General features: G+C 39.3%; 2 protein-coding genes across 2 annotated transcripts; both read right to left on the reverse strand.

Annotated features, from left to right (window-relative positions):
* Positions 1-439: 439 nt before the first annotated feature.
* On the reverse strand, positions 440-4,107 carry LOC142451518 (olfactory receptor 5BS1-like). The gene is made up of 2 exons (XM_075553303.1): positions 3,335-4,107; positions 440-587 (listed from the first exon to the last, which is right to left on the reverse strand). Exons 1-2 carry the CDS (start codon positions 4,105-4,107, stop codon positions 440-442), a joined length of 921 nt encoding a protein of 306 aa, XP_075409418.1.
* Positions 4,108-8,778: 4,671 nt separating this feature from the next.
* On the reverse strand, positions 8,779-12,450 carry LOC142451519 (olfactory receptor 5BS1-like). The gene is made up of 2 exons (XM_075553304.1): positions 11,678-12,450; positions 8,779-8,926 (listed from the first exon to the last, which is right to left on the reverse strand). Exons 1-2 carry the CDS (start codon positions 12,448-12,450, stop codon positions 8,779-8,781), a joined length of 921 nt encoding a protein of 306 aa, XP_075409419.1.
* Positions 12,451-13,930: the final 1,480 nt, after the last annotated feature.

The raw sequence follows: 13,930 nt of genomic DNA on the forward strand, positions 1-13,930 counted from the left end.
AATAGAGGGAGGAAATGGGATAAGTGATGTTACATTGTGGAAATTGTAATCAAGGAGGTGAAACAAAATGATTGTGATTTGTTAAATGGAAAACTGATCTGTGCAAACTTTCACCCAATTCATAATCAAAACTTAATTTTTAAAAAGGAAATGATCAGTGAGGCTCTCAAAGTTTTCTTGTGTAGCGACTCAGCACCCTTTTAATGAGTGTTGCCAGTTCTGTGGAAACTTACTCAGAGGCCATTGGATACAGAAAAATTAAGGGACTCTTTTTGGGTAGGGATGAATGCTAGATAGCTGAATGGTGACATCTTTTCCTACTGTTTCAGACAGGGGTAAATGTTGAGATAGCTTAGGGGTGATAGCTCTTCAGCTTCGTCTTCTTCCTGGGACTTTTCTTCGTGGTAAGGCAGTGTAGTCTGAGGTAGACGGTAGCGCGCTACATCCTGACCACCATCCTCCTCAGAGCTGCCTTCACTTCTTGGTTCTTCAGGCTGTAGATGAGGGGGTTTAGCATCGGGGTCACCACACTGTACTGCACAGAGACTACTTGCTCCAGGACTGAGCCAGACGATGGAGTCATGTACCTTGAAGGGAATTGCACAGAGGGGCAAACCAAGCTCAGGACAACAACCACAATACTGCTGGCATAATAATCCAAGTCATTTTGGAAACTGTAGAAAAGGGCCCCTGAGTATTGGGTCAACTATCACTGTGGAAGTATGTAGAGATGATTGATCAGTGAGAAATCATTTCTGCCTGCAAATTGTCTCCAACACGAGTGACCTAATGCAGAAAGTGATGGAAATTGCCCTGGCAGGTGGGGCTGGGGAAATGCTGCAGCAATGGAATGTAACTACCAATAATTTTATGGGTTTTAGTGACAATTCAATGACCCCTGGAAGGGTAGTGAATTATGAATTGAGATGCTAACAGCAAGATCAGTATTTCAAATGCACCAGTTGCTTGAAGGGAGAAAGATGAGGCTCTCTGTTCTTGTAAAGATATATAGTTTCAGAAACCTTAAGAAGCAGATCTACTCTATCCGAGAAAGCCACTATGAGTCAGAATCAATTATAGGAGAGTGCTTTAAAAATCATACTGTTGTTCCATATTAATTATAATGGCAATATGGAATTTCTCTCCTCCACACCCACTAAATACACAACAGCACAGACATATTGTGTCCTTGTCTTGTGATGATTGTTTCTTGAAAAATTATATGCTTAATCTAATGATGATGCCATTGTTCCTGACAATTATGGTTATGGAAATTACCCTCAGAATGGTAATACATTATTTTAAAAAGATATACTGAAACAAAAATTTGTTCTTTTATTTAGATTTGGAAAAGACCAGTTACTATTTGAAACAAGATTGAAATAAAGTGGGAAGTAAAGATGTGGTATATAAGGCCAGACTCCAAAATAATGAGGTTAAAATTTTCATATATTTTATTAAGCCCAATACAAAGTTTTTAATAAAGTAGTATAATATTTTTTTGCAATTAAATGATCATCATTGGGATGAGGGTGGACTCTCCCAAGACTACTCCTTGTGGGTTTTGTTGTATTTAACCAAAAGATAAAGCTATTCTACTGTCATTCTTAGTTGTCTAATCTACTTTGCAAACATTTTTGTGAAGTAGAGGGATGAAATCCATTGTTCTTCTATGGCAGATGAGGAAACTGAGACAAAGGGAGATGAAGAAATTATTTGCAATGCCCATGGCTGGTGAGCTCTTTATCCCTGAGGATTGGGTCATCTCTCCTGGATAATGTCTTACCAGTCTCTTCTACTTTTGGATTTCTTTCCAAATCATCATTATTTTTTAAAAAAAGTTTTATTGCCACATAATTTACATATCATGCAATCCAATAATTCTATCATATCAAGCAGAATTGTATAATCATTATCATATTAAATTAGAACACCCTTTCACCATAGTTAAATTGCCTTTAAAATGAGTTCTACAACCTAAGTCAATTCTCACACTCCCTCCCACCTCCCTCCTTCATTTTTAATTTCTGAAATCCCTTTCCCTTCCCTATCACACATTTCAAATTATCTTTCTATGATAGCTTTGATGATAATATGGAGACTTTTTCCCTCCCTCGTCTATACACACATAATTAATAGTTTCTTATAGTAGATGAAGAAAGTATCAAGCAATGTAGCAAACACATCTCTAGTTCACTAGTGGAGGGTACAGGCATTAATTATCCACTCTCTTACCAAGGGAGGACAGCCAGAGCTGTTCATGTTTGAGAGAAGCCTTTCTTCAAAGAACCTGAGCTTTGAGGTAGGTGAGAGCTTTGTTCAAAATGATGGCTTCATTACTGGCTTGTTGTAGGACCTTTGAGAAATTATCTGGTCACTTCTGAACCCCAGCTTTATCTGAAATTGGTTTTAGTAATATCTCTTTTGTAAGTAATGATTTTAGTGATGATTAGCTTTTATGTTTGAAGGTAGGGGTGGAGTCCAATCTATCAATCAGGTCCCAGCCTAATCTCTTGTTTTCGGTGTTGTCTTTTTATAAGAGATGCTCTGGAGAACTTCGCAATCTCAGGCCATTCATGCCTGACTGGGTCCTATGTTTTGTGTCTAAGGCAGGTGGTCTGCCATGTTACTGTGGATCTTTGATGCACTTGATTGCACCCAAAGTTTGTGATCTCTCAACTTCCCACTTCACTTCCCCGAAGCTGTGTGAGTCTGGGAACTTACAGCTAGCACTAGATCCATGAACTTGGGTTGAACTGGGCTGGTTTGCTTTGTTGAAATAAAGTTATTTCTTATAGATATATGAACGTCACTGCTTTGGTTTCTTTAGAAAATTCAGCCTAACACACACACATTAAACTTGAACTTGACTGTATCAAGCAGCTGGCACAAAATATGTGCCCAATTAATAGTTCTTACACAAATAAGCTTTAGGGACAGTAACTCTATGAGAGAAAGAGAGATGGTATTTATTTCAATGATCATTTTCTTAAATGTTTGACACTAAATAAAAAGCTACCCAAAGATCTTGATTGTTTTATTGGAACTCCAAAATCATTGGTTGATGAAGGAGGAAAATCTTTAGATCTTGTCTAAAAATAATATTTTCAGAGTAGACAATTGAGGACTGAGAAAGACAATAGATTCTTTACAGTCAAACAGCTAGTTCACAGCAGAGCTAGGACAAAAATCAAAGTCTTCTGAATTCCAGTATAAATGTAATTTTTTAATGCTATTTTATTTTTAATTTTTTAATGCTTGTGTTTTTCAAACCAAGACCATTTCAGATAAAAAGCATCCTACATTTACACTCATGAAGTGCAGTATTACATACCTGAAAAATCCTGAGCCATAAAAGATGGTGATCACAAGGAAATGAGAAGAGCAGGTGGAGAAGATCTTGCTCCGACCCTTGGCAGAGTTGATCCCCAGAGCTGTCATGATGATGCGAGTGTAGGACCCCAGCAGTGGGACAAGGGTGCCCAGGCCCAGGACCACCATGGTGGTCAAGATACAGGCAATGCTAGTGTAAGGGTCAGAACAGGTCAACAGGAGCATTGGGGGAAGCTCACAGGCAAAACTGCGAATAAGGTTGGGGCCACAGAAGTACTGCTGAGCCAAGAGGAGAGTGTTAATCAGGCTGACACCTATTCCCAAGGCCCAGCATACTCCCACCAGGCCAGTACATACCTTCTTGTTCATAGCCAAAGTATACAAGAGTGGGTGACACACAGCCTGGAACCGGTCATAGGCCATGACTGAAAGGATGCAAGCTTCAGTGGCTCCAGAAAATATGACCAAGGAAATTTGGGCAAAACACTCATGGAAAGATACGGTCTTCCACCTAAAAATAAGGTTCTCCAGCAGCTTAGGCACAATGGTTGAGGAGTAGAAAGCATCCAGGAAGGAGAGGTGACTCAAGAAGAAATACATGGGGGTGTGGAGGTGGGAATCAGTATTGATCACCAGTATCATCATCAGGTTCCCGGTGAGGGTCAAAAGGTAAATTACCAGGAAGAGCCCAAAGAGTAGTACCTGGATTTGAGGGTTGCTGGATAGTCCCAGGAGAACAAAGACAGTGACTGTGGTCACGTTGCTGACTTCCATGTAGGAGCCAAGCTTCCCCTTACCACAACTGACAGGCACACTCAACTGGGTCCCTCAATGCTTGGAGATGAGGCATCGTAAGTAAAGCTTCAGGTCTGACTCAGGACAGATTATGTAGCAGAGGTAGTTTTGCCATGACACACCTCATTAGTCCTTCCTAGCTTAGGTCAATACTCTTGGCCAACATGGAGATGGTAGGGAAAGAAAGCATAGAGCATCAGACCTAGAAATGAAGAGAAAAGAACCGGGGATGTACAGACTGGGGAAGGAATGGAAAGGACTTAGGAATAAACTCCGTAGCAAGAAAAGTGCCATTCCAAGTTTAAAGGGAACTGAACGTAAAGCACATGGGGTTGACTGTCATCATGAATGATCACTCCACTCTGGTTGACTATCTAGCAAGACAGATCATGGTGCTCAATGAATGTTTGAATTACTGGAAAATTGATTGAGACACCTGGTGGTGGTGCAAGTCCTTTTTCTGACACTGTATGCTTGGGAGTAAATCACTTGACTCCATAATTTTTGGTTATTAAAAAGAAATCTGGGCAAACAGATGACTTCTAAGGTCTACTAAACTTAGCAACTAAATAAGGAAAACATAGTTTTTGGGCTATGTCTCGTTATAAATAGTAACATGCTCTTTTCTGTGTTGAACACACAGAAGTAGCTCATGAGTTTGCTGGATTTATGGAAATGAAGCAGTGGGAAGCCTTTAGTCTGAAGATGAGGGCTTCAGTCATTCCAAAGACTTCTAATCTCAGGGTATTTGTTAATTTATGATGGCCACTAGCTTTTGCAAGACCTAACATGAGAGTCCATAAAACAACAATTTGGATAACTAGGTGGATTCTAAGGCCAATTTCAAATTAGAAATTCTAAAGACAGGTCAATAGCAAAGAATGGATTACTTTCTGCAGTGTCCCCAATAGATATGGATCAAGCCTAGTAAGATTGGATGCACCCACTCAGATTGGATGCACCCATCAAGCCTAGTCAGGTGCACCCACAGGGATATCAAACGTCTGAAAAGGGAGGAGAGAAAAGAAAGGACACCTGATTTTAAACAAACAAACAAACAAAGAAACACACACACACGCACACACACACACACATTCCAGTAGAAGTCTAATCCAGTGTAAAGCAGATCTCTAGTTATGGTTCGTATACTCACAGGTTCCTAGAGTGGATTGGTTTAGAAGAGGATGGATTTTAATGAGAAGACTGGTCTTCATCTATCTCCCGTGGGCAACAAAAGATGCCCTCAGGGTGGATACCTGTATGACGTCCTTTTTAACACTGAGGCAAAAGCCAAAGATACAGGTGTTCTCTTTTGGCTTCCCCTGATGTTGTCATTTCTTTAGAAGCTGCAGATGTAGAATTGCTGAGGAAGAAGATTTTGTTTTGATAATCTGTCCAAAGGGAAACCTTCTTAACTCTGCCTTTCAAGTAACAATGACCACAGGGACTCGATCCCACCTCTAGACCTTGGAGAGCAAAGAAGGCCCTCGGAGAGGCCCTTAAGTAGGTGGCCTGCTCTAGTGTAAAATGAGCTCTCCAGGGAAACTTCTCCCCTGCATCATTCTTATTCCAGTGAGTTACATCAGATATCTAGAGCTTTATGGTGGCCAATGAATTCTAAAGACAAAAATGAAAAATTCTTAATTTTTCTTAATTCTAAAGTTTGGCATTTTCTTCTTTCCTTCTTTTATGTTTTGTTAAGTTTTGTCTTATTTATGATGAGAAACAAATAGAAAAATACAGGTAATAATATAAAGAAAAAATTAAATTTAATAATGTCACCCTCAAATGAATTCTTTTGTTTAATATAATTTAAGCAAAAATTGATTAAAAATCCTCTTGTAATGGAAAATTTAAACCCACAGACATATTCAGAATAGCATAGTAAACTTCTTTTGAGTTGATTATGGTTCCCCTGTGTTGACACCATGTGCTGCAGAGTAGAACTTCACTATAGGCTTTTCAACTGTGACCTTCCAGAAGTAGATCTGAGGAATCTCTAGGTGGGATCAAACTTTTCCATTGTTAGCCACAGGTTTATCTGATTTGGCTATCCAAAAAATGCTTACAACACTTACAGAAGTATAAACAATAGTGTAACAACAACTCTTTCTCTATCATGTAGCTTCAACCATGATCAACTCATTGACTCTAATTGAGGTAGTTAGTTTATTGTGACAACCTGGCCGATAACGCTTGTGGGGTTAATTGAAGAGCCGAGGGATAAATGGCTCAGTGAGCCTCTCCTTTTGAGTTCTCGGGTCTTTTACTTTCTGATGGTCTGACCAGGATGCAGCTGTCTTAGCTAGTTCCCTGCTTCAGCTGGCAAGGCTCACTTCCTGCAAGACATCCCTGAGGAGAAGTCACATGGACCTATCCTGATGGAGCCCTGGGTGCTGGAGCAGCTGTGTGGAGACCCCTGCCAGCACTGAGATGCTTACACATTCACCGACCCGGCTTTCCTCCTGCAGTCAGTATCATTGCGTATGTTTTGTGAGATGGAGGAGGACTTTGTGGATTGGTGTCGGACATATAGGTAAATGTTGGGCTTGTGGGCTTGGGCAACACTGGATTAGGATGGTTTCTTGATGCGCACTTAACCTTTATATAAAACCCTCTCTTAAACGTGAATTTCTGTGAATTTGTTTCTCTAAAGTACCCAGACTAACACACTTACCAAGCTTCAACAATATAGGCTTGAGAATGTAGTCTCTGTATTACACGAACACTTATGTGTGTGAGTTTGAGCCTTCATCCTTGTGGTTAGCAGCAAAGTGTGCTAACTGTTAGTACTACCTAGAAATTTCTAGGTATAGAATTAATTTTATGCTTTTGTGAACACTGTTTTTTCACTGAGTTTATTTCTAGTTGGCCACTGCTAGTGCTGAGAATGCTATTGATTTTAGTAATTTGATCTTGTAATTGCAATCCTTGCTACACTCTCTTTTTTAGTTCCAAAACCTGATTTTGTTGGGATTTCTAAGGAATGATTAAACCCCTAGGCAATAATTAGACACAAATTATCTTTTTTGGTAGGCATTTGCACTTTCAGGCAACAACAACAACAACAACAACAACAGCAATAACATTGTTAAGCAGTAGGTCTAGTAGTTGGCAGCTTTGCTTTGTCAGGGTCTTAAAGAGAATGAAGCTTTCTCTATAAAGTTCTTGTACAATGCTCACTGTAGAATTCTGTATGTAACTTTATTTAAGTTAAACATTCACTTCTATGGGTGACCTCATACAGTGTAAGACATGACAAAATCATAATAATTTATAAATTATCATGTAGCTAGGGAGAGTGGGGGAGGGACGGGAAAATGAGGAGCTGATACTAAGGGTTCAAGTACAAAGAAAATGTTTTGAAAATGATGATGCAACAAATGTACAAATGTGCTTGACACAATGGATTTATGTTTGAATTGTGATGAGTTGTATGAGTCTCCAGTAAAAGGATTAATAAAATTCACATCTAATCCTTCATTTTATAAATGAAAATGACAAAACACTGTTAATACTTATCAAATCCGTTTGTATCATAGAGCTTTCCTCTTTTAGCCTACTTCAGTGAATTTCAGCGAAAGAGCTCCTAAGTATTTTAAAATTTATTTAGAATTTTAATATCTAGCATATAGTTTTCTTAAAAAAGTCATTTTATTGCAGGCTCATCTGCATTCCACTTTGGTGAGTAGCCATTGGAGTCTTAAAAGCCCATGATTGGCTATCTAAGGGGCTTCCCCTCTTCAGGGGGAAGAAGAGCAATGAAAATAAAAACACATGCAAACAATTAGTCAAATGGACAAGGGACCATGTGAATAATGGCCTACACAAATAATTGAGACCAGAATAACTAGATGGTGCCTGATTATCACTACTAGCTACTCTAAAAGGGGTCCCTTTAGACAGTTTAGATAGAGTGGGAAAAAATGAACAAAACTCAACGTAGCACAAAAGAACCAGTTTACTGGTTGGATAGAGACTGCTAGAATCCCTACAACTATATTTAATCTTAACCTTTACTTAACCTTCATGTTTAGATATGAACTTACCTTTATGGTTCAATTTTCAGCCAAAAAAACGATAGTTCTATAAGGGAAACTATAGCACTAGTGAGGTATGCATACCTTAAAATAATCAACTATTTGGTATCAAATGGTAGTATTTACAGAAAATGTTAAGAAGGCTTAGGGAAGAAGGAATTCAAACAGGAAATAGAGGGAGGAAATGGGATAAGTGATGTTACATTGTGGAAATTGTAATCAAGGAGGTGAAACAAAATGATTGTGATTTGTTAAATGGAAAACTGATCTGTGCAAACTTTCACCCAATTCATAATCAAAACTTAATTTTTAAAAAGGAAATGATCAGTGAGGCTCTCAAAGTTTTCTTGTGTAGCGACTCAGCACCCTTTTAATGAGTGTTGCCAGTTCTGTGGAAACTTACTCAGAGGCCATTGGATACAGAAAAATTAAGGGACTCTTTTTGGGTAGGGATGAATGCTAGATAGCTGAATGGTGACATCTTTTCCTACTGTTTCAGACAGGGGTAAATGTTGAGATAGCTTAGGGGTGATAGCTCTTCCTGCTTCGTCTTCTTCCTGGGACTTTTCTTCGTGGTAAGGCAGTGTAGTCTGAGGTAGACGGTAGCGCGCTACATCCTGACCACCATCCTCCTCAGAGCTGCCTTCACTTCTTGGTTCTTCAGGCTGTAGATGAGGGGGTTTAGCATCGGGGTCACCACACTGTACTGCACAGAGACTACTTGCTCCAGGACTGAGCCAGACGATGGAGTCATGTACCTTGAAGGGAAAAGCACAGAGGAGAAACCTGACCTCAGGACGACAACCACAATACTGCTGGCATAATAATCCAACTAATTCTGGAAACTGCCGAAAAGGGCCCCTCAGAATAGAGTCAACTATCACTGTGGAAGTATGTAGAGATGATTGATCAGTGAGAAATCATTTCTGCCTGCAAATTGTCTCCAACACGAGTGACCTAATGCAGAAAGTGATGGAAATTGCCCTGGCAGGTGGGGCTGGGGAAATGCTGCTGGAATGGAATGTAACTACCAATCATTTTATGAGTTTTAGTCACAATTCAATGACCCCTGGAAGGGTAGTGAATTATGAATTGAGATGCTAACAGCAAGATCAGTATTTCAAATGCACCAGTTGCTTGAAGGGAGAAAGATGAGGCTCTCTGTTCTTGTAAAGATATATAGTTTCAGAAACCTTAAGAAGCAGATCTACTCTATCTGAGAAAGCCACTATGAGTCAGAATCAATTATAGGAGAGTGCTTTAAAAATCATACTGTTGTTCCATATTAATTATAATGGCAATATGGAATTTCTCTCCTCCACACCCACTAAATACACAACAGCACAGACATATTGTGTCCTTGTCTTGTGATGATTGTTTCTTGAAAAATTATATGCTTAATCTAATGATGATGCCATTGTTCCTGACAATTATGGTTATGGAAATTATCCTCAGAATGGTAATACATTATTTTAAAAAGATATACCGAAACAAAAATTTGTTCTTTTATTTAGATTTGGAAAAGACCAGTTACTATTTGAAACAAGATTGAAATGAAGTGGGAAGTAAAGATGTGGTATATAAGGCCAGACTCCAAAATAATGAGGTTAAAATTTTCATATATTTTATTAAGCCCAATACAAAGTTTTTAATAAAGTAGTATAATATTTTTTTGCAATTAAATGATCATCATTGGGATGAGGGTGGACTCTCCCAAGAATACTCCTTGTGGGTTTTGTTGTATTTAACCAAAAGATAAAGTTATTCTACTGTCATTCTTAGTTGTCTAATCTACTTTGCAAACATTTTTGTGAAGTAGAGGGATGAAATCCATTGTTCTTCTATGGCAGATGAGGAAACTGAGACAAAGGGAGATGAAGAAATTATTTGCAATGCCCATGGCTGGTGAGCTCTTTATCCCTGAGGATTGGGTCATCTCTCCTGGATAATGTCTTACCAGTCTCTTCTACTTTTGGATTTCTTTCCAAATCATCATTATTTTTTAAAAAAAGTTTTATTGCCACATAATTTACATATCACACAATCCAATAATTCTATCATATCAAGCAGAATTGTATAATCATTATCATATTAAATTAGAACACCCTTTCACCATAGTTAAATTGCCTTTAAAATGAGTTCTACAACCTGAGTCAATTCTCACACTCCCTCCCACCTCCCTCCTTCATTTTTAATTTCTGAAATCCCTTTCCCTTCCCTATCACACATTTCAAATTATCTTTCTATGATAGCTTTGATGATAATATGGAGACTTTTTCCCTCCCTCGTCTATACACACATAATTAATAGTTTCTTATAGTAGATGAAGAAAGTATCAAGCAATTTAGCAAACACATCTCTAGTTCACTAGTGGAGGGTACAGGCATTAATTATCCACTCTCTTACCAAGGGAGGACAGCTAGAGCTGTTCATGTTTGAGAGAAGCCTTTCTTCAAAGAACCTGAGCTTTGAGGTAGGTGAGAGCTTTGTTCAAAATGATGGCTTCATTACTGGCTTGTTGTAGGACCTTTGAGAAATTATCTGGCCACTTCTGAACCCCAGCTTTCTTATCTGAAATTGGTTTTAGTAATATCTCTTTTGTAATGTAATGATTTTAGTGATGATTAGCTTTTATGTTTGAAGGTAGGCGTGGCGTCCAATCTATCAATCAGGTCCCAGCCTAATCTCTTGTTTTCGGTGTTGTCTTTTTATAAGAGATGCTCTGGAGAACTTCGCAATCTCAGGCCATTCATGCCTGACTGGGTCCTATGTTTTGTGTCTAAGGCAGGTGGTCTGCCATGTTACTGTGGATCTTTGATGCACTTGATTGCACCCAAAGTTTGTGATCTCTCAACTTCCCACTTCACTTCCCCGAAGCTGTGTGAGTCTGGGAGCTTACAGCTAGCACTAGATCCATGAACTTGGGTTGAACTGGGCTGGTTTGCTTTGTTGAAATAAAGTTATTTCTTATAGATATATGAACATCACTGCTTTTGTTTCTTTAGAAAATTCAGCCTAACACACACACATTAAACTTGAACTTGACTGTATCAAGCAGCTGGCACAAAATATGTGCCCAATTAATAGTTCTTACACAAATAAGCTTTAGGGACAGTAACTCTCTGAGAGAAAGAGAGATGGTATTTATTTCAATGATCATTTTCTTAAATGTTTGACACTAAATAAAAGCTACCCAAAGATCTTGATTGTTTTATTGGAACTCCAAAATCATTGGTTGATGAAGGAGGAAAATCTTTAGTTCTTGTCTAAAAATAATATTTTCAGAGTAGACAATTGAGGACTGAGAAAGACAATAGATTCTTTATAGTCAAACAGCTAGTTCACAGCAGAGCTAGGACAAAAATCAAAGTCTTCTGAATTCCAGTATAAATGTAATTTTTTAATGCTATTTAATTTTTAATTTTTTAATGCTTGTGTTTTTCAAACCAAGACCATTTCAGAAGAAAAAGCATCCTACATTTACATTCATGAAGTGTAGTATGACATACCTGAAAAATCCTGAGCCATAAAAGATGGTGATCACAAGGAAATGAGAAGAGCAGGTGGAGAAGATCTTGCTCCGACCCTTGGCAGAGTTGATCCCCAGAGCTGTCATGATGATGCGAGTGTAGGACCCCAGCAGTGGGACAAGGGTGCCCAGGCCCAGGACCACCATGGTGGTCAAGATACAGGCAATGCTAGTGTAAGGGTCAGAACAGGTCAACAGGAGCATTGGGGGAAGCTCACAGGCAAAACTGCGAATAAGGTTGGGGCCGCAGAAGTACTGCTGAGCCAAGAGGAGAGTGTTAACCAGGCTGGCTCCTATTCCTAAGGCCCAGCTTACTCCCACCAGGCCAGTGCATACCTTCTTGTTCATAGCCACAGTATACAGCAGTGGGTGACACACAGCCTGGAACCGGTCATAGGCCATGACTGAAAGGATGCAAGCTTCAGTGGCCCCAGAAAATATGACCAAGAAAATTTGGGCAAAACACTCAAGGAGAGATACGGTCTTCCACTTAAAAAGAAGGTTCTCCAGCAGTTTAGGCACAATGGTTGAGGAATAGAAAGCATCCAGGAAGGAGAGGTGACTCAAGAAAAAATACATGGGGGTGTGGAGGTGGGAATCAGTATTGATCACCAGTATCATCATCAGGTTCCCTGTGAGGGTCAAAAGGTAAATTACCAGGAAGAGCCCAAAGAGTACCACCTGGATTTGAGGGTTGCTGGACAGTCCCAGGAGAACAAAGGCAGTGACTGTGGTCACGTTGCTGACTTCCATGTAGGAGCCAAGCTTCCCCTTACCACAACTGACAGGCACACTCAACTGGGTCCCTCAGTGCTTGGAGATGAGGCATCGTAAGTAAAGCTTCAGGTCTGACTCAGGACAGATTATGTAGCAGAGGTAGTTTTGCCATGACACACCTCATTAGTCCTTCCTAGCTTGGGTCAATACTCTTGGCCAACATGGAGATGTTGGGGAAAGAAAGCATATAGAATCAGACCTGGAAATGAAGAGAAAAGAACCGGGGATGTACAGACTGGGGAAGGAATGGAAAGGACTTAGGAATAAACTCCATAGCAAGAAAAGTGCCATTCCAAGTTTAAAGGGAACTGAACTGAAAGCACAGGGGGTTGACTGTCATCATGAATGATCACTCCACTCTGGTTGACTATCTAGCAAGACAGATCATGGTGCTCAATGAATATTTGAATTACTGGAAAATTGATTGAGACACCTGGTGGTGGTGCAAGTCCTTTTTCTGACACTGTATGCTTGGTAGTAAATCACTTGACTGAAAAGGGAGGAGAGAAAAAAAGGACACCTGATTTTAAGCAAACAAACACACACACACACACACACACGCACACACACACACACACATTCCAGTAGAAGTCTAATCCAGTCTAAAGCAGATCTCTAGTTATGGTTCGTATACTCACAGGTTCCTAGAGTGGATTGGTTTAGAAGAGGATGGATTTTAATGAGAAGACTGGTCTTCATCTATCTCCTGTGGGCAACAAAAGATGCCCTCAGGGTGGATACCTGTATGACATCCTTTTTAACACTGAGGCAAAAGCCAAAGATACAGGTGTTCTCTTTTGGCTTCCCCTGATGTTGTCCTTTCTTTAGAAGCTGCAGGGGTAGAATTGCTGAGGAAGAAGATTTTGTTTCGATAATCTGTCCAAAGGGAAACCTTCTTAACTCTGCCTTTCAAATAACAATGACCACGGGGACTTGATCCCACCTCTAGACCTTGGAGAGAAAAGAAGGCCCTCGGAGAGGCCCTTAAGTAGGTGGCCTGCTCTACTGTAAAATGAGCTCTCCAGGGAAACTTCTCCCCTGCATCATTCTTATTCCAGTGAGTTACATCAGATATCTAGAGCTTTATGGTGGCCAATGAATTCTAAAGACAAAAATGAAAAATTCTTAATGTTTCTTAATTCTAAAGCTTGGCATTTTCTTCTTTCCTTCTTTTATGTTTTGTTAAGTTTTGTCTTATTTATGATGAGAAACAAATAGAAAAATACAGGTAATAATATAAAGAAAAAATTAAATTTAATCATGTCACCCTCAAATGAATTCTTTTGTTTAATATAATTTAAGCAAAAATTGATTAAAAATCCTCTTGTAATGGAAAATTTAAACCCACAGACATATTCAGAATGGCATAGTAAACTTCTTTTGAGTTGATTATGGTTCCCCTGTGTTGACACCATGTGCTGCAGAGTAGAACTTCACTATAGGCTTTTCAACTGTG

Source organism: Tenrec ecaudatus, chromosome 6 (genome assembly GCF_050624435.1).
Source record: "Tenrec ecaudatus isolate mTenEca1 chromosome 6, mTenEca1.hap1, whole genome shotgun sequence".
Lineage (NCBI taxonomy): Eukaryota > Metazoa > Chordata > Mammalia > Afrosoricida > Tenrecidae > Tenrec > Tenrec ecaudatus.